The 26,493-nt window shown below is 36.1% G+C and overlaps 1 protein-coding gene and 1 long non-coding RNA gene across 2 annotated transcripts in view; one reads left to right on the top strand and one right to left on the bottom strand.

Moving 5' to 3' along the window:
* The window catches only part of ENPEP (glutamyl aminopeptidase), a 90,036-nt gene that overhangs the window by 13,637 nt on the left and 49,906 nt on the right, over positions 1 to 26,493 (bottom strand). Inside the window, exons 7-13 of the mRNA XM_036920865.2 lie at positions 24,716 to 24,850; positions 22,853 to 22,918; positions 17,147 to 17,212; positions 16,862 to 17,013; positions 11,554 to 11,633; positions 3,063 to 3,199; positions 2,879 to 2,934 (exon numbers count right to left, since the gene is read on the bottom strand). Coding sequence (XP_036776760.1) covers positions 2,879 to 2,934; positions 3,063 to 3,199; positions 11,554 to 11,633; positions 16,862 to 17,013; positions 17,147 to 17,212; positions 22,853 to 22,918; positions 24,716 to 24,850 — 692 coding nt within the window. The remainder of the gene's footprint in view (positions 1 to 2,878; positions 2,935 to 3,062; positions 3,200 to 11,553; positions 11,634 to 16,861; positions 17,014 to 17,146; positions 17,213 to 22,852; positions 22,919 to 24,715; positions 24,851 to 26,493) is intronic.
* Positions 141 to 8,913, top strand: LOC130683823 (uncharacterized). The gene is made up of 3 exons (XR_008997822.1): positions 141 to 902; positions 2,872 to 2,955; positions 5,263 to 8,913. It is a non-coding gene; the product is annotated as an uncharacterized LOC130683823 (long non-coding RNA).

The raw sequence follows: 26,493 nt of genomic DNA, 5'->3' as shown, positions 1-26,493 counted from the left end.
TGAGATGCTGGTGCTGGGCTCTGCCTGGGGATGGCCCATCCTCTTAGACTGTTGGGGGAGAGGATATTTTAATACTTACAATGGACCAGATATACTTCAGAGGTTTCCACTTGCCCACCTCAAGGGAACTACAGGAGAAAGACCTTTGTCAATGGAATGAGTGTGGATAGCAAACATCCCATGAAAACAGCACACAAGGAAAAGAGTCAGTGTTAAACATCTACAGAGTACAGGGGGACCCAAAGTAGACAGCATGTCAGGACCTTTCCTTCCTTCACCTCCTCTCCCCCCACCTGCTTGCCTGGCTTTAACTCTGGAGGAATCAGAGGCAGCATAGTGCACGAGAGAAGCAGAAGTCCCACCAGCAAAATGGAGGGGTAAGCAAGTACCTACTTCCCATTGCAGGTGGCTGGCCGGAAACTGGCCTGAGCTAAGGGCTGGGAGAAACTTTAAATGAAGCTGAAAACGTTGATGGTTTTGCTGGCCATCTAATTGAACTGAGCCTGTGTGGGAAATGCTAAGTGACTAGATGAATTTTTATTCCTTATCTTGAACAAATGTGTCCAGCTGGATATTCCATCCAGGCAGGAAGAGTACCAGCTCCTCAGATTTGGGGACAGGTTCCTGGAATCAAGAATGCATTTACTTATGGCTGTGTCCTTTTAGTTCTGCTAATGAAACACATTAGTTACATTTCTTTTTGAATACCTGAGTATTCAAGAAAATTCTAATTCTACCATAGGCACTTTCCTATTTTACTACACATCTTTCCTTGTTTTCCACCTTAAGTTTCAGAGTGGGCTGCACCTCACTCTAACCAACACTAGTGAAGTCTCTTGCTCTCTGAATCCTGTTTGGCTCAAGTATTGCAGAAGGAAACTGGGTGATGACTCACTACTCAGGTGAGAGTTTGGGTATTTTCTGGATCAGTTGCTGTGTGATTCTACATGTTTTTTGGTTTTTAAATTTGTTTCACTTTCTTCCTTCCCGTAGCTCTTCAAAATTTTATGGGGCTATGGCCAAGGAGTTGAGCAAATGCAAGAAAGTCTTTCAAATGTGTGAATTATTTGCTTTATGCACAGTTCCTCAGAAAGAGCTGTTCAAGAGGCCTTCGCTCCTTAAAGCAAAAAGAACTGTCTGTATTGTGTTGTGATGGGAATTAAGCTGTAAAGATATTACAGTTCTGTGTAATTTCTAACAGCCAAGATGTCAACTCAAGCTTTGGAAAAGGATGATACATTCACAAGAGAGCTTCCCCCTGCCAAAAAATAATCTAAATCATTCTATTATGTTTTAAAATGGTGATCATCTTATACCACTTAATTTCCCAGTTCTACACAGTTCCTGGTACAGAATAGGTGCTCAATAAGCATTTATTAAGTGAATGCCTGACATACTGTAATATAATGAAAATAATGAGTCTGTAACATATCCAGGAGATTAAACTTGGAGATTCACTAAAGGGAATCATATTATGTATTACCTACAAAAGGAATCTAGATTACATATTCAGAAAAGCTTTTCTAAATGCTTCTTTGTTGCTGCTAATCAATGGGGGATGCATTTTGGTCAAATAATAAAATTTATTGAGCATTCTCTATATGCTCTAAAATGCTTTGGGTGTATTAACTCATTTATTCCTCACAAGAGTCTTATAAGGTCATCTCCATTTTACTAATAAGGAAATTGAGCCAGAGAGAGATTAAGATAATTACTCAAGGTTATATGAACCAAGAATTTAATTTGGTTTCCCATAGCCTGTTTTTTAACACACACAAATTCCATCAAAAAATGTCAAGAAAGTTTTTTCACTTTCAGAATACTACCTAGGAAGTTTGTGTAAAATAGTTCTCTCATGCCTTTAGTGCTATTACATTATCCTTCCAGCCATGTATTCAGCTCATATTTAAGGAGCATCTACTACAGGCCAGGTACAGTTAGGAGCTGGAGTCAAATGAACAGGAACATGATCTGGGTACCTAACCTCATGAAACTTAGAGCTTGGTGGGTGAGATGGACAATTAATAAGCAATGACAATATAATACTGTGGGGATATACAGGGGCCCATAAAAGGTACACCTAACCCCAGCAAAGGGGACATTGGAGTTTCCCTGAGGAAATGCATCTCATTGTCAATTAAGTACATTGCTTGTATCTAGGATGAGGTTTCTACTCAAAGCCAGCAAAAAAAAGTCAGCTGTGTCCCCAGCTTCTGCAAAGGTGCCATAAATTCACCAAGTGTTTGTTGAATTACTGGTGTTAGACTCTGAAAACACCCTTCAGAGGTACTGTAGTTGCTGTGCCTCCATTCCTCCAGTCTATGTTGATTATTTTTTCTGAGTGTAGGTAATTTTTTTTCTCAGCATAGGTTACCTTCAGGCCACCTTCAGAAAAAAGGTCAAATTTCCTAAACAGTACCTTAATTCTTATCAGTCCTAGAGCACCATGTCTTATTTTTCTTACTCCACAACCTGAGCAAGATAACTCTAGCCATAAAATCTTATGATGAGCTTGGCCTCACAGAATTGAGTTAAGGAAACACATGTTTGTCCTTTTATTAAATCAAATCATGAATATGCACTTCTGACCATATGCAAATGTCACTGCTACTTAGCTGAAGGACTGATACAGACAAACCCTACTCAAAGCCAATAGGGTTGGTGAGTTTTTATGTGCATGTTAAGAGTTAATATCAGTATTTTTGGCTATGAGGCTCATGTGAGCTTTAAGAAAGTGAAGGAAAATAATATTATAAATGGTGGCTTTGGATATTTTAAACTATAATTAATACTCAAACTTTGTTCTAAATCACTTTTTAAAAGATTTATGACAAAATCCATGGTATTTTAAATGATTTAATCCCATTCCAGAACCCACCTTGCCAAGGCAAAAGCATCATCAATAAGACTTGCACGATCAGCAGAAGAAAAGCCCTGGAAAGAGGAAGAAAAAAGGTAAGGAATGTGATTTCTAAAGTAAAGCATGTTGAAAAGTTTAATATCATTCAGATGCCGTTCTTAGAATAAAAATAAAAGAATTCACAACCCATTGCTGTTCTTACCTTATGGTTGAAGGAAAGATTGGTAGCTATCCAGTTCCAAGTTGGTACTTCATAATTTACACGATAAAACCCAATATGATCTGGGTTTATTTTGAGAAAAACATTTCCACTAGGATTAGAAGAGTTCAAAGTGATTCCTGTGGTAATCAATAAACACTTGTGAGAAATATGTTTGCATATACTGTAAACACAGAGAAATTTGACACAGAGAGTAAAAAGAAGAGAAAAGAAATATCAGCTTAAGGAGTCAAGTTTGATTTGGAGCCAAAGCCCCAAAGCCTAATTCTTATGTAGTTGCCTGACTTTAGAATGTCTCTATAGTGTGTGAACTGGAAAAGAAGTAATGTAGCAAGTGTCCTGTAATTTGTGGCTTGTACTTCTTGCTGGCAGAAGCTTTCCAAATGGGTGAAATGATTCTGTGCTTCACTCTTTCAATAAGAGAAAACAATGCCTAAAGACAGAGAAGTCCGTTTCTTCTGGGGGTAGTCCAGATAGTCTTGATTGTGATGGATTAATTACACAAAGAATGTTCACTGGGGCAGCCTGGGGAGGGTTAAAAATGTAAACATTTAAAAGAGTACTTTGTTTATTAAAATCATTCAAATTCATGGAAATGACTATTGCTAAGCAGAATAATGATTTGAGAATCATACTGCTTTCAAAATGTCAAGAAGGCTTGCAACGGGACTGAATTCCCAGTACAATGTTGTTGATTTATATTCCATTTCGTATTTGCTCCTCCAATTTTATTTATCTTTGTACAGTCTTCTGTTTCCTTATTTCAGTTGATTACATTGATAGGTTTACCAAAGTAACTTTCTTTCTAAAGTAACATCAAGTATTTACACAGGGCTCTAAGTTATAGATTTTAGAAGTTCAGCACTGAAGGAACAGAGACTTATATTTTAGGTAAAAATATACTCAGTTAAAATAATAGCTATGCTCTGACATGACCAATGTTTCTAGGCATTATTCTTATACTTTTTAATTTGCATACTCTTGTTTGCATGGAAAATATACAATTTAAATAATGGTGTGGGAATACCTAGTGTATTTGAGTAATATCAGATAGTTTAATGTAGTGACAGTGTAGGATATGATATTGGAAAATAGGAGGTGAGATTGGAAATAAAGGCTGGGGCTTCAGTGTCAAAAGCCATGTGCCATATTAAGGAATCCATCTTCTGAGAGATGGTAAAATGGAGATCTTTAAGCAGGGAAATAACGTGCTCAAGTCTGTTTTCTTGAAAGATAATTTTTATAGTGGTAGGAGAGATATATTGGAAGGAGATTCTAGAGTCTGCTGTCATAATCAAGGGCAAGAGAGAATGAGGGTTTACACTAATGTGGAGATGATGCAAATGGAAAGAAAGTGTTGTATTTGAGACACATCATAGGGAAAACCAACACACTTCTTTTTCTAAAGACATAGTGGATGGGAAAATGGTTTGCCTGATTGGGTGCATAATGGTGTTGCTAATACAGAATAGAGAAAGATGGGTCGGTTTGGGGGGAAAGATGATTTACATTTTGGAAGTGTTTGCAAGGTTTGGAAGATATCCAGGACACAGTAGTTTTTCTTAATATATGAGTAAGCTCTTCAACAAGACAATAAGTTTCTTTAGGAACTTTCAGAGTAGGTACTTGACAAATTATAAACCTTTACCTGACTTGTGTAGTATTTATCTTTCTTTGTCATTCTCCCATAGACAAATTGTTGAAAGGAAGCTAATCTTTTGGCAACCATACACTTTGAATGTTTGTATCAGGAGAGCTTCTTACTAAGCACAGAGCCATATGTTACAGGAGAAAGAGCATGAACTTTCAAGTCTGACAGATCTAGGATGAAATCCTAGCACTGACTTACTGGCTGAGTGATCTTGGCCAAATCACTTGACCTCTCTGTGTCCCAGTTCACCATGAGGGAAATAGGAATGAAAATAACCTCACAGGGCTGTTGCAAAGATTAAATAAGATAACGTAGGTAAAGTGTTGGTCTCATAGTTATATGTCCAACAGGTGGTAGCTATCCCCATTATTATGAAAGGGGATATGCTGCCAGTTCTAAAAATAGCAAAGCAAATATAAATAACATTGAGAGCTTCCTGGCAATCCATCTAAAAACTGAAGTATTTTAGTGTACTTTATATATACCTAGTTAAGCCTGTCTAGAATTACTGTGATTTTTCTCACTTTATAGATGAGGAAGCTGAGATCCAGGAAGTCAGAGGTTATGGACTTTCCAAGTTCATGCTGCTTTCAGAACCGTTGTCAACATCGAAATACTGTTGGGTTGTTTAATTATATAATGAGCTAGGACTGAAATACTGATGCCTATCCCAGGTGGTACATAGAAGTAAGAGTGCATGTTTGCTTCTGTTTCTCCATTTACTATTAATTTTTTTCCTGATTGTAACAGTAGTATGTGTTATTTATGGTTGCAAATATGTATTTGGGAAATATAAAAAGTATAATGAAGAATCTAAAAATTACCCTCCACCAGCTATCATGTTTTTATCTTCTGTGTGTGTGTATCTTCCATATACATGCACATATAAACACACAGCACACATAATGGAACCTTACTGTTTCTATGATTAGTAATCCTTTTCCTTTGAATTTGTATTGTAAATACCTTGGAATTTTGTTTTATATATATGTTTCCCCTCCCATCTGAAAGCACAGCATTTCTATGAAAAACTTTCATAAGCCAAAATGGCATAAAGTGAAGACTATATCCTGTTTTCTGAAAGTTCACATTACACCACTTTGCTTAGATATACATTAGAACCTATTTTCACTAACTAAAAGAAATCCAGGATTTTTGCTTTTATGGAAAAAATCTGTTGCTGTACTAACGTGGGTCTTTCATAAAAGTGAAGTGTAACTTGAACTTTTGGAAATCAGAGGAATACTCATATATGAAAATGCAAATCTAATGGTCTCATAATATGCTTATCACTCATTTATAAATTGTTCTATTTCTTGCTAGTTTTATGCAAAAAGAGGTGTTGAATGAATTTTGGGGGAAGGTGCTTTTTCTAGAAAATCCTTGTTTTTTTTCCTTCTTTTTTTTTTATCTAGATGGTGGATAAGACTGATAATTATCTTTTCAAAATTTTATCCAGAGGCTGCTTAATTTCAGTGCAAATATATTTCAGTAACAGATACTATTTTATATAAATAATTCTAACAAATTTTAGACAATTAGACAGCTTATGAGAGCCTGTGAGTTCTAGAGAAACATTTTTCTTTGGTGATATAAGAGCTGTGCTGCATTGATCCCTTAAGCAAATTATTTTTCAGTGTAAAGTGACAGTTTATATGTTATTAAATTTGGTGCATTACATGATAGTAAACAGGTGAAGGTACTAGAGTAGTAATTTTTGACTAATAACACCAATTATACTTGGGAAGCTAAAATTTTCAAGTAGGATGCACTATCAGAATTTGGAGTCAAGGAAGAAAATTTTATTCTCTGAAAATAAGGTTAACATGATCCATTGTGAAATGGATTGGTTATCCATTTGTGGTAATGTTTTCAACAAATCACTTATCCAAGAAAGTATTAGTGATTATGTTAGTAATAATTAGAGTCAATCCTAAATCTTAGCATGTGGTCTAGAGAATCTCCCTGAAAAGAAAGATGTAGTATTAATACACAGTGTATAATAAGCAGGAATCTGGAAAAATATAACCAGACTATCATGATAAAGGATTACCATTGGTGATGGTTTTGATGATTGAGAAGAAATAATTGCAAAGAAGAATTGGGTCTGTCAGTGTGTCTCCAGTCTGCATAGAGAAGCAGGTGCCCAATGGAGCTGGTAGACATATTCCAGATCTTTTGACAAATTTGCTCTAATAGAGGACAAGTGTATGTCGCAGAGACCTGTTAGTTATTTACCACACTATTCCCTCTTCCTCTTGGGTACACAGCTGGGCTATGTTTATTAGCCTCCCTTGCAGTTACGTGTGATAGACAACTGGACATAAAATGTGGGCAGAAGTAATAGATGCACTTCTAGGTCTGGTCCCTCCATTATCTTCCTATCTTCTGGTCAGATGCAAAAGATCCAGAAGAGGATCCAAGATTCAGGAGGCAGTAGAACCAGAAGAAGGAAGAAGACAGGATTTCTAGTCATTATTTGGGGGTGAGCTACCTAGGAGAGATGGCAGATCAGGAATACCTCCATTGGACTGTTGTGTGAATAAAACTTTTACTGCATCAAACCACTACTGATAGCCTCTAAATGCAATAAGTAGTATTTAATGTAATGTATCAGGCTATCATCACAGCTTGATGACATCTCTAAAATAATTGATCTAACTTAACTCTCTCTTTCCCCTTATTAAGTGAACTTTCTTCCTGGAAAGAGATACCTAATTAGCTGACATGAGTATTCTGTTTCACCTTGGCCACTGTATTTTTATTTGTGTAAATTAACAAGTTAGCATTCCTATATATTTGGTTTATGTGAGTAAATCTTCCAAGACTGTGTTGACCAGGGCTGAATAAGTGAAACTGAACTTCTGAATCCGCCAACTGAATCTGTAATAATCTAAATTCAAACATTCCACGAGACTCATCTTGAAAGACTGAAGAAAATCTCTTGTTCATTATTAAATTCAAAAATATATGACCACCATTATTTTGATATGGAATGTTTAAATATAACTACCTTCAAATTTTAATAATATCTGATTTATATGATAGTCAGAATTTGGTTATCTAAGCCATCAGAATGCATTCCCAAATCTGAAAATTAAGAAAACAGTTACCACAAAGTCTTTTGCCATCTCCTATGCTCTAGACACCCTCTTACACCCTAGGCACTTAGGCATGCCTATTTTAAAATGTGTTTTATTAAGATTGGTTAGCTGATATCATATGATAACATTCAAGTCTTATAGATGTTAGAAAGCAGCAGATTAAAAGCAGAAAAATGGTATATTACTAAATGTAAATACACTTACAATAGCCAAAATAATAGCTGATACTAAAGACAGGCGTTATGAAATATACAGATATCCTTTAAAAGCACAGCAGTCTGGGAGCAAACAAGCCTTCACTAAGCAAGGACTTTAAATCCTTAAATCTTAGGATGTGCACGGTGCCTTGTCGGGAACAGGGTGGACAGGGAAAAAGAAACACTATGTATGGTTTGTATCTTCAGGGAGCTTATAATTTACTTAAAAAACAAAAGACAGAGCATGAAGCCTCAATAACAGTGATGTTTAAAATATAAAATAATAATACTAGAATTAAGGGCTGATGAAACTGATAGCATAAAACATAGTATAAACAGTGAGAGGAGAGATTATTCAGGGTAGGTTAGACCAGCCAGAGAAGCTCCTGTGATAGAGGTACTGTTACAAATTTAAAATTTTTTAATGTGATTAGTTTTAAAATATCGTGTACAACACAAATGCAAATAAAAGACCTTGGGAGAAGTCCTGCCATTGCCTGCGAAATTTCTAACTGGTGAACAATCAAAGAAACCAAAAGGAGGGAGGTAGGGCTGGTAACCTGAGCTGATGGCCCATTCAGTACATTCAGGACATGTCTGTCATCTGAGCTCTGAGCTGTGAGCTGAAGGTGTCCTCAAACAGGAAACGGGAAGTTATTGCATAGCCTAAAAATGGAGCCGGCACTTTGAAGTAGGAAGAGATAGCTAGTTTGCTTCTGGCTGAGTGGCCAGTCATGATTCTGAAGTTTCAGATGAAGTTAGGTTTATCATCAAAGCTGTGTGGACGTTAGTGCTTCTTCATTCATTAGTTCTTTCATTCATTGAAAAAGCAATTACTAGATACCTGCTGGAGGTAGAGAACTACCATAATAAAAAAATAAGCTCCATTTCCTCAAGGATTATTCTATGGGGAGGGGAGAGACAGATAAGTCAACAGATATAGCAAAAAAAAAAAAAAAAAAGAATAGAACGTTGCTTTGAGAGCCCTCTGCTGTCACTTCCATACTAGTATCCTCTGTCCAGAGCACAATTCCTACCTACACTCAGTCAATCCTCTTACCTATTTAAACTCTTCTGTTAGCCTTCCCAAATCTTAGCCTAAACATCCTTTCCTTTAACAACCTTTCCTTGGGCTTCCCTGGCGAGCACCCTTGACTGCTACCACACCAGGCACTTATGACTCCTGCACACCCACCCTGGAGAGTAAGCACCACAAGGGTAAGGACTGTGTTTTTTTCCTTTTCTTCTCATTATCTCCAAGCCTACTTCTCTGTCTGGCACATAAGTTATTTCTCAGTGAATACGAGCTTGAAAGAGTTAATTAATTAATTAATTAATCCAAGATTAAATTAATTATTCAAATATTCTAATACATAATACATATAAGAGAAATGCTTATTGCTGACTCCTGAGATTTATTTTACAAAGCACTTGAGTAAGCTTTACTGATCTGGAAAATTCACTTTTATGGAAACCTCACACCCTGAAAATGCTGGATAAATTGTGTTAGTGTGCATGAATTACTCATGCTTTTAAATTTGTAGCCAGCAGATCAAGCAGCTGCCAAGACATTCCTCCAAGCCTCAATTAACTGATGTGACCAAGGGGGAAAATATGTAGTAATAGTTAAACCAAATCCACTGAAAACCTCCCAGTGGAATCCTAGTTTCATTATGTCTTTTATCAGTGCTATTACATGTTTCAAAAAGTGTCTTTTTTTTTTGTCTTCTCTAATTTTCTTTGGCAAACGTGCTTGTAAGGAAATGGTCAGAAGATAGATCATAAAAGATAGAGCTTGATGCTGAAACATAACATAATTATATATAAAATACTAAGATAAAATGGCATTGATCTGAAAATTCTAGAATTCACCAGAACTACTGACCACAGCAATGAAAAGAATTGTTAGCATAAATGGCCCAAAAATAGTTTTGTTGTAAAGGCAACACAAAGGAGTCTTACCTTGACAGTAACAAAGCAGGTAGAGTTTATAATAAAAAGAAAAAAAATCACAAAAGAATTTATAATAAAAGTGAAAACCCAAAGGTGAAAAAAGCCTGCTGGATCCACAGAAAAGCTTGTACACAAATGTTTATAGCAGCGTTTCTCAGAGCAGCCAAAATGCCCATCAACCGAGGAAGAGAGAAACAAAGGGTGATATATCAATATGATATGAATATAGTTTGGCAAAAAGGAATGAAGTACCAATACATGCTATGACATAAATGAACCTTAAAAACATTATGCTAAGTGAAAGAAGCCAGTCCCAAAATAACTACATATATTATTTCTTTTGTATGACATGTCCAATACAGGCAAATCTATGCAGACGTAGACTCATGGTTACGTAGGACTGGAGGTGTGGGAGGATAGAGGGGTTGAGAGCTAAAGGGGAAGAAGTTTCTTTCTGAGGTGATTAAAATGCTCTAAAATTGACTGTGGTGATGTTACACATATCTGTGTATATGGTAAAAACCATTGGTTATACACTTTAAATGGGTGAATTGCATAGTATGTGAATTATATCTCAATAAAGCTGTTTAAAAAATCTATTGGAAATAGGGTAAAAATTAACTTGCCAAGGGAAATCATACCTAATTAATGTTTTAGAATATTTTGCAGGAGCAAATAGGCATATGTAAGTAAGATTAAGTGGTGTTTTATCCCTAAGAGGCCACAGGTGAAAGTCATGCCAAATGCTATTCTGAAACCACATTCTTTGAGGGTAAAGTCTCAACTGTCTTAGATAAGAAATGATTTTGAAACACAGAGCAAGTACAATGGTAAAAGTATAAAATGCAGGGTTCTTCTAGAATGGGGACTAAAACCTGCCTTACTATTTTTTTTAGTGATCTGGAGGAGAGAACTCATGTGATAAGATCTCCTTGTTTTTATTTCAGTTGATTTAAGTGAGCAGAACAGTCACAGCTGAATTGTAACCCAGACGAGAGAGCCGGTGGATTCACTTAGGTTGATGGGTAAATGGGTAGGGGTGGAGCACATGGTTGAATGTAGACACAGATATTCCTTGAGCTATTGGTAACAGCTTAGAACTAAGAAAAGACAATGTGGAGTCAGTAAAGATTCTTGTGTTGTGTTGATTTGGAAAAATGAGATGTCTGATTTAATGACAGCATTTTAAAAACCAGGCTTATCATATAACATTTTAAGAAATTCAATAGCTTACTTATCTTATTTCAAGGACAAAAAGAGGGAAGGGAGGAAGGAAGGGAAGCAGACGATGCATTGATCTTCCAGTGATTGGGTATGTGACCCTTCTCCTTTGGATATGGGTGTTTATTATTGTGTCAGTTATGGTAAATCATTAAAAAGAATATCTCAAGGTAGAAAAGTTTTCATTATTGTAGATAAGGATTTGAACTCATGGGTAAATTATTTAAGAGGTCTCTTTTAGTTAAAATTTACATAGTAAGTTCCAGCTTTATTGTTTTCTCTTTACACTTATATTAATTTAACATGATACATTAATTCAAAGAAATAAAGGAATTGATGATATTTACCTCCTGCTTCTGACCTGTTGTAGAGTGTAATACTTGATGCATTATCTTCAGTCCATTTAACTGGAATATTCCATGTGTAACTGAAGTTTTTTAAAAAGAAAAGTTTAACTTTTATTTCTAAAAAATAACATTTTCAAAGTAAAATAATTAAAGAGCAATAGAAAAGCATATTTTCTTCATATGTGATGATCTAGCATATAGTATACAATTAATAAAGTTAAAACAACACACTTTAGTGTTGAAGATAGGCCACATAATGGCTTTCAATTTCTATAAATCTCTAAATTTTGGAACTTTATATGAAAAATTAGGTAAGGCTGAAGATTATTTTAATTTAATGACTTGAGGCTTTGGAGTAAAGATATTGCATAAATATAACATTATATAACAATGAGCATTCATACACATACTTGTATACATTCTAATATGCTATAGTTCCTGTCAAAGAATACACAACATTTTTAGAATCAGAAGACAGTCTTAAAACACTGTGGAGGAAATACCCATTTTAGAAATTACATTGAAATTACACCACCACCATCATCCCTTATATCTTCTTGTGCTCTTTAAATATCTCCTACTTGGAATCAAGTGAACCAGTGTGCTGCGAAGGAAAAATCATCAGGTAAGCATGTTTCAGGGGTTAATTTTAATGTCCTCTGTAGTTCCTTAGTATTTTTGGTAGAGGAGGGTAACTTTGTATTTTGATACAATATACACTTGACACTTTAGTCATGACATTTCATAAAAGAGGTCTTAAATGATTTTTGGTTGTTAGTTCTCATAACACGTATCATCAGAAAACATGAGAGATCTAGAAAGAAGCATCTGTGACTGGGTTTGGGTTTCAGCTCAAAACTGACCTTGTTTTTCACCTATGATCATTCAGGTCCCTAACAGAGAATGGGGGAGTGATATTTCTCCTTTTCAATATATAATAAAATTTATGTAATATTGGGAGAATATAGTTTTTCCATCTACATGAAAAAAGTAATCCTTTGTTTATAACTTCTGAAATATTTGGTGGGATTGAGATTTTACTAGCTCTCCTGGAGGGTTTTATTGCAGTGGAATTTTTTTGGTTATAAATTTCATAGAACCAATACATACATCGTTTCTTTGGGCCTGTAGTGGACATTGTCAGTGCTCCTCCCTAACTCACTTGAATCTCTTTGTCATTTTTGTACACTCCGGATTCCAGTGTGCTTTCCCTGCCAACAGACAGCACCTGCATCTCTCTGCCAGAGGACTGTCCTCTCGCTTTCTGAACAAAGAAAACCAGAAGTTCTTGGGAATTTACATTCTTGGATACAGTCCTTAGCCAGTGATGGATGAGTGTGAGCATCTTCCTTGTCCCATCCATCAAGACTACCCTGAAGCAGTGTCTCCAGAACTTCCCTGCAGGGTAGTTACCCTTAACAGGATCTGCCTGATATCTCATCTTGCTGCCTGATATCTCGCTTCCCACCCACCTACCAGTCTTTCCTAGGAACACTTCAAGTGAGTCACTTTCAATTGATCACCTCATGGTCTGCTTTCAGGGAAGTCAGCCTATGAGCAATCCCTTGTAGTTTCTCAACAAAGTACCATTAAAAAAAATTAAAGTATCATTGATATACAATCTTAATTATGGTTTCAAATACACAACACAGTGGTTCAATATTCACCCATATTATCAAGTCCTCACCCCCTCCATTGCAGTCACTGTCCATCAGCGTAGTAAGATGCTATAAACTCATTACTTGTATTCTCTGTGCTGTACTGCCTTCCCCATGACTTACTTTTATTGTGATTGTGAATTATTGTGCCTCTTAATTCCCTTCTCCATCCTTTCAAACCCCTCTCCTTTGGTAACCGTTAGTCCCTTCTTGGTGTCTATGACTCAAAGCAGCGTTTTTTTTTAAACTAAGGTATCATTAATATACAATCTTATGAAGGTTTCACATGAGCAACATTGTGTTTTCAACATTCACCCATATTATCAAGTCCTCCCCCACCCCACTGCAGTCACTGTCCATCAATGTAGTAAAATGCTGTAGAGTCATTACTTGTCTTCTCCGTGCTGTACTGCCTTCCCCATGCTGTACTGCCTTCCCTGTGACCTATGTGTATTGCAAAGCAGCATTTTCAAAGTCACATCCACCTACACGTCTCACTCCTACACTCTGCTGACTTAGTGCTGCTATATAAACTAACATTTCATTCTTTCTCACCTCTCCCCAATACCGACCTGACTAAATGCCTGGATGCCCTTTGTACACATTCAGGGTTGCAACTATCCCCTGTAAAGCATGGTCTCATGGATTACCCTGTTCCTAAAAGTGGGCAAAAGATGTACCACCAAGGTGATAAAAAAATATATGTATGTTACTATGAGGTCTGTAAGAGTATCACAATAGGACAAAAAGGATAGAGGACTGAGGCGATGTAATTTTATAGTTTTAGAAACTAATCACAGGAACTAATCGAATTAAGTAAAATAATAGATTTGAAAGTACAAAATGTCAAGAAATGGAAATTACATAAATGAAATTATTGCATCCCTTATATGTTATCTAAAAATCAGGAATATCACATTTCATTTTTAAAAGTATAATTCACTTTTAAAAATATCTAACAACAGGCTCTGCCAATATTAAATATGGCCAGTCTGATTTTCACACCTACTCCCCTCTTCCACCTGACTACATTTGGGAGACTGTCAAAAAACATGTAAACTTGCCTGATGGAGAATTACCCATTGGAGATGTGAAAACGGCCCATTTCTAAGGTATGGTTGAGGCCATAATGTTAAGCAATAATTTACACATGTGTGGACCATTTGGATTATAAAAGTTTCTGGTCAGTATGAATTCCCTAATCTTGGAATATCTAAGCAGTGAGAAAATGGAGGAGGCCATTCAATTTATGAAACAACTTAACAGACCACAGTAGACAGGAATATATCTTGAACAAAGAGCACATGAACACTAGGGTTGAAGAAAGGACTAATTCCTTCCTAGTGACATGAAAGCATTTATTATGATCTAATTTTTCATTCAAGTGAAAATAAGGAGGGATCACTTTTAATATAATGTCTCTTTCTCTATTTATTCAGGAGCTACTGCAGATTTTTGACAAAAATTCTCAACAAAGAAGCACATGTTTTCTAGGTTTATCTTTTCCCTATGCATATATGCTTTTTTTAACAAAAATGGAACAAATAGATTGTATGCTCAATGATCACCAAAAATCATGTATTTATGAATCTAAATAAACTAATAATATCTGAAATATCTGAAGGTAGAAACTAAAGAAAATATTAGAGAAAAGTGTAAATGTTAATAATATAGTTCAATGTTGTAAATCTTGAGTATAATTTAAGGATTTATTATAAGAAAAAAATGATTTTAGACCTGATGATATACTTAGTTCACTTGGTAATACAATTTTTGTTTGTGTGGAGAGGAATCAAAACGAAGAATTGTTTTTAAAACTCCAATTTACCAGTTAAAAACAATGTTGGTTGTGTCTTTGACTTAAATTGGTGGATACATATGACAAGGGAATAAATATTGAGAACCTTCCCCAATGGAAGGTTGTTTCTGAAGAGAGAAATAATTTTTAAATTTTAATATACAAAGGCTATTACATTGCAATATTAAATATCACCAATGTAATTTGTGAGAACATAAAACTAACTATAAAATACTAACTCAGTTTAGAGTTAACAGTACCATCACAGAAATTATGATGTTGATTTTTGTAATTGAATTACCATCTGATAACAAGTCAGATCTATGTTTCAATTCATCCATATATTATGAAGAGAAAAACAAAGAAGTTTTCTCCATCATAATCTTTCCTTTCCAAAATAATGATAAAGAACTGTATACAGACACTCCCTGACTGATCTCATTTGGCCTAGGAACTCGAATTTTCCTTTGTTTTGGCATGAACTGTTACTTTGTAGAACTTGGATTACAGCAAGATATCCGGTGTCTCTGCATTTCATTTACTGTGGTACAGCTGAGTGTCTGAGGTTTCCAGGAGCAGAGACTGGTAATGGGCCTCAACAACGTGAGCATTACTGGCTTTCTCAATGCTTCTCTAGTTCATATGCCAACCAGTCTTTTAGAAGTAGCTAATTGAATAATTCAGAGTGCTTTTCGTTTCTGATGCCTGGAACAGAAACTATTTTGGCAATCTGAATTTTTGGAGAACACTGAGTGTGCTAGTAGTATGACTTAATTCTCAAAGCCCTGAACTGGAGGCCAGAAAACAGGTTCTGTTATTACTGCATGGTGTACACATCATAAAGTGGATCTATAAAGATCCTCCAGTTGTCTAGAAATGACCACAAAAAACAAGGGGGATTATTCTCTGCAAATGCATTTGATTCAATTCTTGCACATAGTTTATTAGAAATTTTAGCTCAACCCAATCTTTGGAGTATCTACCACACCCCTCCAGCCCATGGCTACTCTCCTAGTGCAGACCCCATCATCTCTCACAGTGGCCACTCACTACAATATCATGCTAGCTGGACTCCCTGCTTCCACTCTTGCCCCTCTCTGATCTAATCTCCATAGAACAGCCAGAGGGCAACTTTGAAAAATGTAAATGTGATCTTGCCAACTCTCTCCTTAAAGTCCTTGAATTTGCACACTACTCTTCAAAATCTGTAACAAAGTCTGCATTCCTGGCCCCTGCCTTTTATTCCAACTTCATCTCCCACCACTTTTCTCAGTATCTCTCTACTGTCCAGTTTCTTGGAGCCAGACTGCCTGTGTTCAAATCAAGGTTCTATCACTTATACTTTTTGTAACCTTGAATAAGTTACTTAATCATTTTCTGCCTCAATTTCCCTACCTGTCATAACAAAATACTCTAAAGTACTTAAAAATAGTGCGAGCTACTTAGTAAATAATGAATATTGCATATTATATGTTTAATTCTCCTTGTTAAGTGTGGGACCTTCATACATTCATCTTCCTTGGTTTGTTTTCTATTATTTCTCTTGCTTTTATTCTAGCATTTTATGACACATATAACCCTTCCTCTTTATTTACTTTTATGAGTTTATTTCCCTTACTACTTCCATTCCTTTTTTCAGTGGCTCCTGAGAAGAACAGGACTTGGATGCTTGTGCTCAGTTCACCATTTTTAACCTAGAAACATTGAGCTATTTTTAGATGCCTTTGTTTCCCTGAAGACCTTGTGCTTTCGTATTATCACCCATCAATTATGTACTGAAGAGTAAGATCAAAGGAAATGGCCAGTATTTTAATCAAATTTGTTTCTCTCAAAATGCATTATAGATCCTTACCCAAGAATTGAATGTGGCTGAGAAGAATTAGCTCTTGAGTCCAACAGAAAACGTTTCTGTGTGATGTTCCTCATATCTTTCACATTAAGAACAGGATAGCCCATCTGTTTTGTCCAAGTGTCCATTACCTCTTTCACTGGTAAATTACTTGCCTAAGATTTTAAAAACATGGGGGGTAGTTAATTAATAAATAAGGGAAATAAAAAGGGAGAATAATCAGATAAAGAAATGATTGGTAAATCATTTGTTAATGAAAGAAATATTTGGGGATATGCTCTTCCTTACCCCTTCAAGTGCTGCCCAAAAATGTGAAGTTTTTGCGTTCCCAAATTTGTATTTTTCCAAGTAAGTCTGTATGTAAAAGATAACAGTTATTTTAGAAGTCTATTTTGTCTGATACAAGTACTGCAACTCCTGCTTTTTTCTCCCTGTTAGTTGCATGAAATATCTTTTTCCATCCCTTTACTTTCAGTCTGTGTATGTCTTTGGGTTTGAAGTGAATCTCTTGCAGGCAGCATATAGACGGGTCTTGCTTTTTAATCCATTCAGTGACTCTATGTCTTTTGATTGGAGCATTCAGACCATTTACAATTAGGGTGATTATCGATAGGTACGTACTTATTGCCGTTGCAGGCTTTAGATTCGTGGTTATCAAAAGTTGAAGGGTAATTTCCTTACTATCTAACAGTCTAATTTAACTCACTTTGTGTGCTATTACAAACACAGCCTCTCAGACCGCCTGCCCTTCCCTTCTTTCAGAGCGGCCGGGTGTGGATCCCCTCCTCCACAAATGGCCGGGATCTGTCTCTCAAGCACTCCACCTGTTTGAGCTCCCCAACGTCCAGAGCAGCACACAGTGTAGGTTTCTGCTCCCAAAGCAGACCTCCAGGGCTTGGTGTTCAGCAGTTCTAGGCTTCCACCCCGTCCCCCACTTCGTTTCTCTTCCTCCCGCCAGTGAGCTGGGGCGGGGGAAGGGCCTGGGTCCCACCTGATTAAGGCTTTCTTATGTTACTCTGTTTCGTGAGGTCTGCTCTGTTCGTGAGGTCTGTGTGCAGTCTGGTTCAGCCTTCTTTCTTGTTGTTGCTTTAGGGTTAGTTGTATCAATTAACTACGTTTTCATACTATCTGTGGTTTTGGGAGGAATTCTACGTCTCACCTCTCATGCCGCCATCTTGAATCCCCTGATGACAGGTATTTTAGAAGTTGATGTTTGCTTTTCTCATACTTCCACAAAATAAGCTGAACCCCTAGACATATTTCACTCTAAATATAGTATAGCATGTAAGTGTGCCAAGAATGAAAATCAAATGATACACTATATGCAAAACATTTTGAAACCTATAAAAACACCATACAAATAATTTATTTGTAAAGTATAAGGAATATTTTATTCTTATTAATGAGACAGGTTTGTTTGTTTTTTTCTGTCTAATGGAATTGTGAACAGGAGAGGGAAAGAGTTTAACTTTTTCAGGACAAGCAATGTAAGACAGTAAAGGGCAGTCAAGTGTTCAGGAAAACTATCAACAGTCCATAACACTTTTGATCCACAATAAAGAGAGATCCATAATTCTGTGATCTTTACTTAGTGGTGTTAACCTGCCCACTACTGTCTGTAACCCCATCTTCATTTATAATGGTATATTTTCATCTTAGACACTATATGACCCTGTCACACATGAGTTATTGGGGTGTTATCCAAAGGTGAAACAGGTGAGCCAGGCTCTAAGTAAACTTATTGGTAAAAAGCTACATAGTAAAGCTATTAAGCCTTGTGGGCCATATATTCTGTCACAACTACTCAATTCTACCTCTATAGCACAAAGCAGACAGAAATAGTATGTAAATGAATGATCATGACTGTCTTCCAAAAACCATTATTTATGCACACTGATATTTGAATTCCATGTAACTTCCATGTACCATGAAACATTCTCCTTCTTTTGATTTTTTTCAACCATTAAAAAAATATAGAAATGATTTTAATTGCAAAAGCCTTACAAAAATGGTGGGCTAGATTTGGTCCATAGGTGGTAGTTTGCAGATCCCTGCTCTAAAGAAATGCATATTATAGCCTTTTCAATAGTGAAGGTGATAATGATGGATAAACTGGGGAAATTATTCATGTTAAAGAATATTTTCACTTATTTAAATTTTCTCTGTAAGAAATTTTCACTTCAAATATTTTGAAAATATAAATCTTTTAACCAGAAGGCTTCCCCTTTTGGCAATTCTGTTCACAAAATCTCTCTATTTATGAGTTTTCCGATATAATGTGATAAATCTCTACAGAAAATCTCCAGTCTTCTCCTAATCTTATAATTGGGCACCACTTGTGGTTCTCCAGGAAACCTTCCAAAGTTCCCGCTGTATCACTTCTTCGTTGCTCTAGGATTGTCTCATTTAAAATGTGGAAGCCTTCTATAGAAATAGAACCTTCTTAAGTGTTCTGTGTGCCTTCAAAGAAAATAACCAGTGGTTGACTTGGCACATATTATTTTCACTATAAGTTGCAATAATTTTCAGGAGGTGCTGTTCCTAAGTCACACTATCTTCAAAATTCATCGGTCTTTTCCGGCATACAGAGATAAAACAAATATTAACAGGACTGCTTCAAGAAGCCTGGTGGAGGGTTGAGGCCAGTTTGGAATGCTGCCATCATATCTGTTCTTTTGATAGTTTACTGCTCAGCACTGCCGCTGGATGGCAGGCAGAGGAAGGGAGAAGAAATAAAAGGCACATACTCTGTATCAGTTTTGGGTATTCTAGAGCTTGGCACAAATCTTCATTCTAATAAATTAATTGGATACTTGGACTAGTAATAATTATAACCCTTGCTACCTGCTAATAACAATTTCTGATAAACAGTAGCCTCTTAAAATTAATTTAGAGGAGTTTATTTGTGCAGTCAAAATGCCTTGCACTTAGAAACATGCAGTCTTGGAACTAGAAGGGATCTTAAATGTTATTTAATACAACTCCACACATTTGAGGGTGAAGATAACTGGCACCTGGTGAGAAGTGGAAGAGATTCTCCTGAGATTACCATGAAGAAAATTCTGAATGCTGGACCAGTTTTTGTCACTGTTGTTACCATTTTTAAGTATCTTTTCTCTCCTGAACTAGAGGCTAAATGGACATTTATGCAAACAATATATCAAAATCACTAATTTTATTTTGTCTAGATTAGTGCTTCTAAATATTCTATGTTAAGAAATTTCCTTCTTCACCTTGAAAAATCACAATGTGGTCATTCCAGTTAGAATTCCATGATGACCTATGTCCCCCCAAAATAGTGCCTCATGAGTTGGTATCAGTGAGAACAAAAAGAAAGGAACAGTATTTCTGGTACTAGTATCTCAGGAAGAGAAAGGACATTTTCCAGCTGATCCATTCCTATCTTATCAGGGATGCCACTGATACTAGGAGAAAAAGGAAGGATGAATGTATTCCTCCACTTCTATTTCACGACCATGTAGTGTTATAAATGCCCCATTATCTGTAATGTTTATTATGTATAAGAACAGCCTTAAAGTTTTTCCATCTGGTAGTTTTGCTCTTATTTCCCTTCACTCTGTACCTCTTTGCTCTCTGAGATTGGGTTTGGGGGAATGTGATGCACATGAAAGAGAACAGGCAGCTGGCATCCCCAGATTTAGCACCCTGTCAGGCTGGCTAAAGAGTCCCTTTTGACAGAAAGTAAAACTGATCCTTGAACAATACATTTTAAACTGCATTGGTCTACTTATACACAAGACTTTTTTCAATAAATATGTTGGAAAACTGTGGAGATTTGTGAAAATCTGAGAAAACATTTTCTTTTCTCTACCTTTATTGTAAGAATACTGTATGTAATATATATAAAGTATGAAATATGTATTAATCAACTATTCATGTTATTGATAAGGCTTCCAGTTAATAGTAACCTATTCGTAGTTAAGTTATGTGTGGATTTTTAATTGTGCAGGAGTTCGGTACTCTTAACCCCCATGTTGTTCAAGGGTCAACTGTGTTTACAAGGGAAAGAACATAACAACATAGATGGTGGAATTTAGGGGCAGCAGTCATAATATGGCAACTCAAGGATGGATACTGTTCAGATACTTGAACTATGTGAAGGGATGTTCTAATTGGCTTGGGAGCTTATTGAACATGCCATATATTGGTCATTTTCAGATATTAGCTAGCTTTTGAAGATTGAAGGGAAAAAGTATTTCACTGAGTTTTTTGTAAATTCATTCCATAGCACTATAATACTATGAAAAATTAATATCTATTCATTCTGGTTCAGTTTCTAGCACGATCTACAGTGACAGTTAAGACAGTTTTAACTTGAAAAATACTGGTTTTAGACAGGACTGGGTTTACAATTGATTTTACTGATACTGGGCTAAAGGAAATGTCTTTATTTCTGTATCTGTATTATTTATTAGAGACCATCACTCATTCATTCATTCAAGAAGTACTTTTTAGATTGCTTAACATATGTAGTGCGTGCTAATAGGAACTGGAGTTTATGTGGATAGTGAAGACAGTTCTTCACTAGAGGGGATGACAGTGAGAGAAGATACTATGAAATTTGAATTTGAAGTTGATGGAAGTTGCAGAATGTTCTAATGTACACATAAAAACAAGCACACAGCTTCTTTTCTACCTAATATGTACAGGATATTTTATTAATGGACAAAAGGAATAAAATGTACTGATGTACTTGCTGAATATTTCCTAAACCCTGGTCTTATTTCCTACTTTAATAGTCACCCAGGAATTTCTATCTTGGGTAGAAGGGAACCATTTCCTTTTGGAGTAACATAGAGAGTGCTAAATGCCACAGAAGAAGACTTGGCAGTAATGTGAGCTAGAAGAATGGTGGGTAGGCATTGTCTTGAGGACTCACATCCAAAGAAGAACTGAGACTCTGGGAAAGCTAACAGGGCACTGCTTTGACCTGTTCTCTACTTTATGGGCTGGGAACCATCAGCACTGCTCTGCCTTTTCTACCTGAGATATCACATGGGATGCAGATGGGAGGGAAAGAGAAGGAAGACAATTCCATCTCTAGGCTGCAGAGGGGCCAACTTGCAGACAGCACAGTTATAGGGATGCCTTGTGGCAATGTTGATATTATAAAACCCTGAGAGAACTGGCTTAGGGTCTGCTAGAGGAACAAAACTGAAACAAACCACTGGAGTAATAAGAATGAGTGGGATGTGTGAAATGCTTTAGAAAATGTATTGTCATTTCTGTTACCAAAAGGAATCATTGACTCTGTTATAAAAGGAGTGTTTATATTAACCATTTCAAATCCAGTAATAAGGAAAATTTCCTCTTACAAACTGTAAGCGAAGACCTTTATAGATAGATTTAAATTTTTCAATCATGTTGCTATGGACTGAATTGTGTTACCCCCAAATTCATCTAGTGAAGCCCTATTTCCCAGTATGATGGTATTTGGAGATGAGGCCCTGGGGATGGTGAGGTCGTGAGTGTGCGGCCCTCGTGATGGTATCAGTGTCCTTAGAAGAAGAGACACATGGGAACTGTCCTTCAGCCACATGAGGGCACAGTGACAAGGCGGCCGACAGCAAGCCAGGAGGAGGGCCCCCACCAGAAGCTGAATTCGCCCCACACCTTGGTCTTGGACTCCTCAGCCTCCAGAACTGTCAGGAAATACAATTCCATTGTTAAGGCACCCAGTCTGTGGTATTTTGGTATGGCAGCCTGACCTAATACACGTGTGAAAGGGTATCAAAAATAACTAAGCAATCTGCTTAACTTCTCCATAGAACTTCTGCTAACTGGTAATTACAGATACAGTGTAGGCACTTAACTGGATGTGAAATCACCTTTTTGTGTTTTGCTCTGTTATCCATCCCCAAGTAAAGAAAATAAAAGTAAAAAGGTAATTGTCCTTAATCACATATCTTCACATTTGTCAGTCACATATCATGGTAGTTTACTTTTAATGCAATCAAAAGTACTAAGTCATACCTGACATCCTTTTTGAAATTTCTCTGGTGTTATCCAGTCTTCAAGCATTCTCAGAAGGGAAGCTCCCTATGAAGGAAAAAAATGACAAGCCAAACTAATAAAGGGTATGTAAGAAACAAATATGAGCATCACTATTATGACTAGTATTTCATGAGCATATTTGGGAGATTATTTCTTTAATGATTCCACTAAACTACATTGTCATAGCTCTGTGGTTTTAGGATAAATATACCACTTGGCACACCCCTTCATATATGCTTCTATAGTAATTAAAAGGTAGAGAGAAAGTGATAAAATAGCAGTCCTTTCAGTGGCTTGCATTCCAAATAATTATTGCACTTCACCAAATGAACCAGCAGATGGGGCTTGCCTAATGAAAAAGAAACAAAAAATTTAGAAAAATCATGCTTTTTTGATGAATAAGGAAAGTAATTTCAGGATTGAATTCTGGCTACATAAGTATATTTTAATACTTGGAAAAATATATTTAACAGAGGGAAGTAGTTTAGGAACTGTCTGGCAAATAGCTTAAATCGATAGTTACAAAATTTAAGGATAAGATCTTTCTCCTCAGAAGTTATTTATCTCATCTGATTTTATTAAGTCTGAAGAATCTGGTGCATACTTTTCTCTCCTTTCTTGTCACATGTTATAAGATTAATACTAAAATGCACTATTTATAAATTTTTAAATAAATTTTCAAGTAACTGACCAGAAAAACGTTGGCTTCCGCACTTGTTCGCAATTTTTACTGTAATTTATTAAGTATAAATTATTTTTGTACCTAATAGAAGGCAAAGACTTAGAAATATTTATTTATTTCTGACCTAGCATCTTAAATCTGTGGTGTATCCATGACTCAGGAAGAAACTGATTTGAAAAATATAAATGTCTTCATGTGAGTAATTAGAATATACCATAAGTGGGTTTACATTTTTCATTTTAACAGAAAGATAAAAAGAATCATTGAGAATATGAAAGGAAAAGGAATGAAAGAATCCTGGAAAGATGCCATAGAATATGAGAAAGCCAAAATATATGATGCTATGAGTTTGAAATACTGATGTATAGAAGGCTTTTTTTTCACTCAAACCAGTTTCATCTAGTATTCATTTTAATAATTGTAGTATTTTGTCTTAAATCAAACATTAGGTATCACCCAGAATAACAAGATGTGTTAGTTTGCAGTGGCTTTTGAGCAACATAACATAGTGAGTAAACCATGAGAGGCTGAAGTGGAAAATTACTAAACTGTGTTGCATACAGGTAAGGAATATGTTTAGAGAAAGCATAGGAGATGTGGGAGAAAATGATCATAAAACTTGGGTCACTATAAATTTAAAGCAACCTCATGAAATTTTTAGCAGATGGGAATGCCCCATCTGCAGCACACTAACAAAGTCATCTTTAAATCTTATGTAAAAATGGATAAAAATAATACCTTCAAACTGAGTTGGGCCGAAATGCTTATTGGAAGCACTAAAAGATCCTACTAGAAAAGGTGGCCATATATATGGCATTTCTCATTAAGCACATGACAGAAAAAGATTTACTGTCTTTTAAAAAATAAAATAATTTAAAATTTGATGCTTTAAGTGTTAGTTATCAGAATGAGAGCTATAATAAACAAAACTGAAAAAGACAAATTTTTTAAAGTCTAATTAAAAATCCTGACAGTAGACAGCATCGGTCAGTTGGAATGAAGAATATAAACTATTGACTTGTACAACATTCAGCATAAGTTCTGCACTGTTTCCCAAAGCCCGTTAGCATGGTCCAACCAATCTTACCATGTTTACGTATTTACTAAAAGAAAAGTCATTAAACAGGGAGATGTTTCAACACAATGTTGTGTTTTCCTACCTTGCTATAGGATATTCCGTCAAAAACAGATGTTATTTCAGCAGGAGTTGTTACTGTGACAACAATTGGGTGCGATGACATCAAAGAGTCATCCTCTTGTACAGGTAATACATCTTCAAGTAACATCTGGTCATGCTGAAATGACAGAAGGAACCAAAGAAAGATAGCACTTCCTTTATACTGGTTCATATTTCAAAATGTCATTTGTATAATACAAATTGTGGGAAAATAAATATAAATGACCCAAATTATTTAAAACAACCGTTAGGTGTTCAAGTCAATCATAATTTGCACAGATTGATCTATACTGATCCCATTCCCAACTCCTATTTAGAATTCCTCTGACTTCTCCCCTCTATGACAGGCCAACAAGATGCAAGAATCTGCGAATTCTCTTAATGCTAGTTCTGTGTAACTTCCAGACATGTGCCAAACTGTTCAAGCCCTGTTTCCATATCTGTGCAATAGGAATGTGGATATCCCCTTATAGATTTGTTCTCAATATTAGGTGAGGATGAATGCTGATTTGCCAAAACTTGATATTCAGAGTTTTTCTTTGGGGAGTCAACTAATTATTAGAATTTGTATGACTTGTAATTAATACAGGAAAACATTAGCTTTCATTTTAGTCCTATTAATCATCTTCTCAAGCCAATCATATGTTTTCTCAGCAAAGAAGAGTGGTTGAAAGGTCTAGCCCTGTAGTCTGAGTTCTTTGGTTCAAAGTCCAGTTTTTCTACTTTATAGATAGCTAAGTTTAAGCAACTTCCCTTGCCCATCAAATAGGGATAATGATGGCATCTACTTTTTGGAATTATTAGAGGATTCAATGAGATAATGCATGGTAAGCATTTGGCATGGTACCTGGTGCAGAGGGAAACCTAATACATAAGTTGCTATTATTATTTTGATTCTTAACCAATTAGATACTGAAATCTCTGTTAAACTACTACTAATAAAAAAAAAACCAAGGGCTTTACTGATCTTAATTAAAAATAGTTGCAAAAGAGGAACATACTATATTAGTTTATACTTTTCAGTTTTGTAACTGCCATTTATAATAGACAAGGTACTGTTGTCAGGTGATGACTGCCAGTCAAGGTAATTTATTTTTTAAGTTTTATTTTATTATTTTTATTTTGGTATCATTAATCTACAATTACATGAGGAACATTATGTTTACTAGACTCCCACCATCACCAAGTTCACCCCCCCACACCCCATTACAGTCAGTGTCCATCAGCATAGTAAGATGTTGTAGACTCACTACTTGTCTTCTTTGTGTTGTACAGCCCTCTCCGAGCCCCTCCCTACATTATACATGCTAATTATAATGCCCCCTTTCTTTCACCCCGCCTTACCCCTCCCTTCGCACCCATCCTCCCCAGTCCCTTTCCCTTTGGGAACTGTTAGTCCATTCTTGGGTTCTGTGATTCTGCTGCTGTTTTGTTCCTCCAGTTTTTCTTTGTTCTTAATCTCCACATATGAGTGAAATCATCTGGGACTTCTCTTTCCCCACCTGGCTTATTTAACTGAGCATAATACCCTCTAGCTCCATCCATGTTGTTGCAAATGGTTTTTTTCTTATGGTTGAGTAATATTCCATTGTGTATATGTACCACATCTTCTTTATCCATTCATCTACTGATGGATGCTTAGGTTGCTTCCGTTTCTTGGCTATTGTAAATAGTGCTGTGATAAACACAGGGGTGCATCTGTCTTGTTCAAACTGGAGTGCTGCATACTTAGGGAAAATTCCTAGAAGTGGAATTCCTGGG

Source organism: Manis pentadactyla, chromosome 5 (assembly GCF_030020395.1).
Source record: "Manis pentadactyla isolate mManPen7 chromosome 5, mManPen7.hap1, whole genome shotgun sequence".
Taxonomy (NCBI): Eukaryota; Metazoa; Chordata; class Mammalia; order Pholidota; family Manidae; genus Manis; species Manis pentadactyla.
Note: the sequence above shows the minus strand (reverse complement) of the source record. Positions and strands in the feature narration are given on the sequence as shown.